Below are 5,000 nucleotides of genomic sequence, written 5' to 3' on the forward strand. Positions count from 1 at the left end.
TATGGAGAACAATAATCTATCAATTTTTGTTAACTCAAACCTTCTGAAGTCATTATGAAATCCTGAAGATTAGTTTTCAGCTTTTGATCAAATGATATCAGTAATCTGGAGTAAATTGGATACTAAATATTTACTAAATGCCGTTCACATGTATAAGAGTGAACTAGCTTTATTTCCTTGACCCCCCGCCAAAAAAAAAAAAGAATTTAAGCAAAAGCTTCCTCACCTCGTCTGATTCTGACAGCGCTGTGAGAGCCATCTCATAGGCCTTGGCAGCAGACTGGTAGAGACCAATCATCTCCAACATTAGTCCCGCCATGTTCAGACCCACTGGATCTCGCTCCTCTTCCCTGAGGGAGACAATTTATGGCGCTTTAGAAGTAATGAGTATTTACAAACAAGGAATCCAAATTTATACTGGGATAAAATACATGAAGACAAGTAACAACAATAACACAAAGAAAATCAAAAGAAGATAAAACCTGGATATAAGTCAGACAAAAACAAGAAAATACACACACACACATGCAAAGAAAGAAAGGTACTTACGTAGTATAATATACCATGCAGTCTGATACTTTAGGAAGAGCCTGTTTCACAGACTCCTGCACTCTTGATTTCTTTTCATTGGTAACATCACAAGCAAGCTGGCTAACATGATGGGTATAGCCCATACAACTCTCAACCTGGATGCCCAGCATAGTGGTGTGTCGGAAGAGATCAAAGGCTTCATAGTGGCCCACTGCCTCTGCAACAAGGGCCTGGAGAAAACAGAAAACAGAAATTTAAAGTTGTTGCATCATAGAACCTGCAAGAGTGCTTACTCTGGAATCCTATATATTACGTTTTCATATCAATACAGGGATAAAATGCATTGAGAAAAAAATAGTCAATAATCTTGGAAAATTTACAGTACAAAAATACACAGGCAATGTTCACTTCCAGAAATAAAAATGGCCTTACACAAATGAATAATCTAATTGAAATGGTATTTTAATTCTATTTTCTCTTATACAAATGATAAAATATAAATAAGAAATATACTCTTCCAGTTAATTTCACATCAAATAAGCTAATACAGAATCATGAAATTTCCCTCTAGTATACTATACTATGGCCATTGATAACAAAATTAGAAAACCATTTTTAAGGGAACTTGTCCTATTCACAGTATTTTTGTGATTTTCATTGCACGCAGATGACTCCAAAGTTTTCAGCCTCCAAAGAGGTAATTAGCTGCCCAGAGGGACCTCATCTTATTTCATTTCTTGAAACTTTAAATTTTTTTTAAATGCTACTGAAATTGATACTTATTCATTGTTTTAGAGGTTTTCATTGATATAGTGTTACGAAAACATTTGTAGAAATAAATGATTCTAAAATCATTCCAAAAATCCTATAATGGGGTAATTAATAAAATTAATAAACTAAACTAACAGTGGACATGGCATATACACAATATCATCCCAGCAAAAAGGTGTTAAGTCAATGTAGAATAACTGACAATAATGTCAAAGGTCTAAAACCTTATTCTTGGTGATACATGAATCAAAAAGTTAGAATACTATCCGTCTAATCTCTTCTGGCTTTACTACAGTTCCCTAAAATGATAATGTAGATTCTCATTTCATATCTAACTGCTACTTTTTTATCATAAATGACAACTGTATCATAAATCCTACTCACTCTAACATCAAAGAGCATAAGAATTAGCACCCAAGTCTTACTGCCAAAGAGCTAAACCCAGAATTACTTTACCTGGCCAACCCAACACGTGACGAATGATGGATCAAGGGCCTGCGCGACAGAGAAAGCTTCGTGAGCAAGTCGTGGCTCTTCATGGACTAAATAAAAACCTCCTAGGTGGGTCCAATTCACAGCTGTTGGCTGATGTTCTGTTGACTTAATCAGTGCATGCTGTGCTAGTTTCAGCTCTCCTACAGCTGCAAGAAAATGTCTGTCATTAACATGTGAAGATAGTGGTAATCTCAGGGCCCTTTCCTCTTCCTTTTTCCCCCTTCCTATTTGGCTTCCCTTTACCCTTCAAAACACACTATAAAAGATAACTGAAATTAAACTGTAATCTCTCTCTACTTAGGCTATATGACAGACCAGATCCAACTTTTTTTACAATCACTGACACTAGTAAAGATTAACAATATTAATCAATAGGAAAAGGAATATATCTATTTACACATATGACCAAAATATCAATAAACTGATATATGATTTATTTCTTGTAATGAGGCCAACAAAATCATTATGCCTGCAAATGAAATGGCCTAGGCCCCAACCTCAACCCATCCAACTTTCTCTACCTTTGTGCGAAGCAACAAGACCGAGGGAATTCCAGATCTTCCCACTGGTTGGCTCGAGTGCCAGGCTCTTCCTAAGAGCTGCTAGCGAGCGCTCCATTAGACTCTTTACAGCTGCTTCATCTGCCCCCTTGTCCCGCTCCATCACATGTCCCTGAAGGTATGTGTTCACTGCAAGGTCATGCCACAGACTCGCATCATTGCTGGCGATCTGAAGAGCCACTGCATAGCACCTGGAGTGGGGAGTTGATGGAGTGCTTATTTCTACTACCTTCATTGCAAGACTTGTCTTGATTCTTTACTTCCTTTATTTTAAAAACAAAGCACTATCCCAATCTATGCCTTATGAGGCTTCACATAATACACAATTTCTATTTGACCAGTTTTATCAATTTCATAATAGACTTTAATGTTAATGCATACCCCATACTTTATCTTTATATGGCTTACACCCTGTGAAAAAAAAGTATCACTGCTGTACAAAAACACAGAACTTTATCTAAATTGCATATGGTATGTTGTAAAGGCAGGAGGGTAGAGGTCACAAATTCAGTTTACATGTTCCTAATCAATGAAATCATGACAACAAAAGTGGTATATCCTATAAAAAAAAATGCAGAATGGAAAAAGGTAAGTAAATTGTCGTTGATGGTTGTTGGGAAATCCAGAGGAGTAGGAAGAGGAGAAAGAGTTAGAGGAGGAGGAGGAGGAGGAGGAGGAGGAGGAGGAGGAGGAGGAGGAGGAGGAGGAGGAGGAGGAGGAGGAGGAGGAGGAGGAGGAGGAGGAGGAGGAGGAGGAACAGGAGAAGGGGGAGAAAGAGGAGAAGGGGAGGAGGAAGAAGAGAAGGAGGAGAAAGAGGAGAAGGGGGAGAGAGAGGAGGAACAGGAGGTAGGGGATTCAGAGGAGTAGGAGGAGGAGAAAAAGGAGAAAGAGGAGAAAGAGGAGAAAGAGGAGGAGTAAGATAAAATCTGTCATATACTTTTTTTTGCGCAGCAACTGTACATAACATATCAGAGCTTGGTTCCTTAAACAAAACTAATATGCCTTAAATAACTAGACATCACCATTGCTCAAAACAGTCCTGCACACGTCCACATACATGTTTGAAACAATACTTTGAATATGTTCAAAATCATGGTGTGGAAATTTCAACCGAACATAAACACGGAACTTAAAAGGGCAATACAATTCAGTGAGCAAGATACCTCAGAGCAGGTCTTACAATTGACAGAAGTTACAAAGTGATGAACAATGTAACAGACATGTGTCTATGTATCAGAACAAATTCATCAGACACTATTTCATCAATGATAGACTTAGGATCTCATTTCTAGCATGTTCAAAACATGATCAGAGCAGTTTCAGAAAATATCATAAAAGTGCATCCAAGCCTAAACACACCTCACCCAAGACGGCCCCCTCTCACCTGGCACCCAACTGCAGAACCTGGAGTTTGTCCACATCCACCATCTCCTGGAGATCCTCTACCTCTCTGTCCATGAGCTTCGCAGGAACAGTGAAGGTGGCAAGGGAGGGAGGGATGGGGAAGAGGAGACTGCATGCATCTCCCAACAGCTTCCAAATGGACGAACTCTCTGGCTTTATGCTTGCCGCCCTGTTCGGGGACACAGCATAAAACTCAAATAAAGATACTTTTCAAGAAAAGTAGACCCAAATCTTTAGGATGAATATAGAGAATAATATAATAAATATTTCTGCTGATAGTAGTGATGAATATAATGATATAATATTATGATGTGATACAAAGTTGAATGCAATAGTAAAAGTTATGGTGGTCAGACTGAATATGATATCAAACCAATGACTGTGGTATCAAAAATTGGTTAGTGGTAGGAATCCAGAGTTGCCAGTGTTGACAGGCAGTTTCCACATTTGCACCAAGCTTGTTTAATATTTTGTTTGCTACTAAAGTTTAACCAAATGTAAAAAAATATAATAACAATAATAAAAAAATAAGAACAAATCCTTCAGTTTATCCAGCAGTGACACCAAACTCAAGAATGATAACGAAAACAAAAATGGTCCTCTCTAAACCCACCTCATAAGATGTGGAATTGCTCGCACACAATCATCTTTCACATTTTTGTGGAAAAATTGCTCGTATGACTTGCGGGCATCTGCTATCAGAGCCTCAGCCAAACCCACGAGGGACACCACCTGCACAGCTGGAATGGGGTCACGTTCCAACACTGCTTCATAATCAGCTATGGCTTCCAAGTTCTCTCCAACCATCTGCAAAAGGCATTTATTATTTGTATCTTTTGTCCATCAACTTTACCAAAAAATAAATGCATATATATATATATATATATATATATATATATATATATATATATATATATATATATATATATATATATATATATATATATATATATATATATCTATATATATCTATATCTATCTATATCTATCTATCTATATCTATCTATATCTATCTATATCTATCTATATCTATCTATATCTATATCTATATCTATATCTATATCTATGTAATGAAATATAAAATAAATGAAAGAAAAATAAACACTGCTATTACTATATCTTTCTTGCATTTTACCTGCTTTATGTGGGCAATCTGGTACAGTGGGTAGAGAGCATTCGGGTTGATCTCTGCCGCCTTCGTGAACACCTTCAGGGCAGCAGTGTGGGCACCATACGCCA

General features: G+C 37.4%; 1 protein-coding gene across 2 annotated transcripts in view; it reads right to left on the reverse strand.

The window, feature by feature from the left end:
- The window catches only part of LOC113806000 (superkiller complex protein 3), a 19,149-nt gene that overhangs the window by 4,884 nt on the left and 9,265 nt on the right, over window positions 1-5,000 (reverse strand). For both annotated transcript variants that reach the window (XM_027357096.2, XM_027357104.2), the window contains exons 12-18: window positions 4,897-5,000; window positions 4,375-4,568; window positions 3,742-3,930; window positions 2,319-2,548; window positions 1,759-1,943; window positions 550-761; window positions 227-350 (exon numbers count right to left, since the gene is read on the reverse strand). The exon at window positions 4,897-5,000 is cut by the window's right edge and continues 32 nt beyond it. In XM_027357096.2, coding sequence (XP_027212897.2) covers window positions 227-350; window positions 550-761; window positions 1,759-1,943; window positions 2,319-2,548; window positions 3,742-3,930; window positions 4,375-4,568; window positions 4,897-5,000 — 1,238 coding nt within the window. The remainder of the gene's footprint in view (window positions 1-226; window positions 351-549; window positions 762-1,758; window positions 1,944-2,318; window positions 2,549-3,741; window positions 3,931-4,374; window positions 4,569-4,896) is intronic.

This window comes from Penaeus vannamei, chromosome 28 (genome assembly GCF_042767895.1).
Source record: "Penaeus vannamei isolate JL-2024 chromosome 28, ASM4276789v1, whole genome shotgun sequence".
In the NCBI taxonomy this organism is placed as follows: domain Eukaryota; kingdom Metazoa; phylum Arthropoda; class Malacostraca; order Decapoda; family Penaeidae; genus Penaeus; species Penaeus vannamei.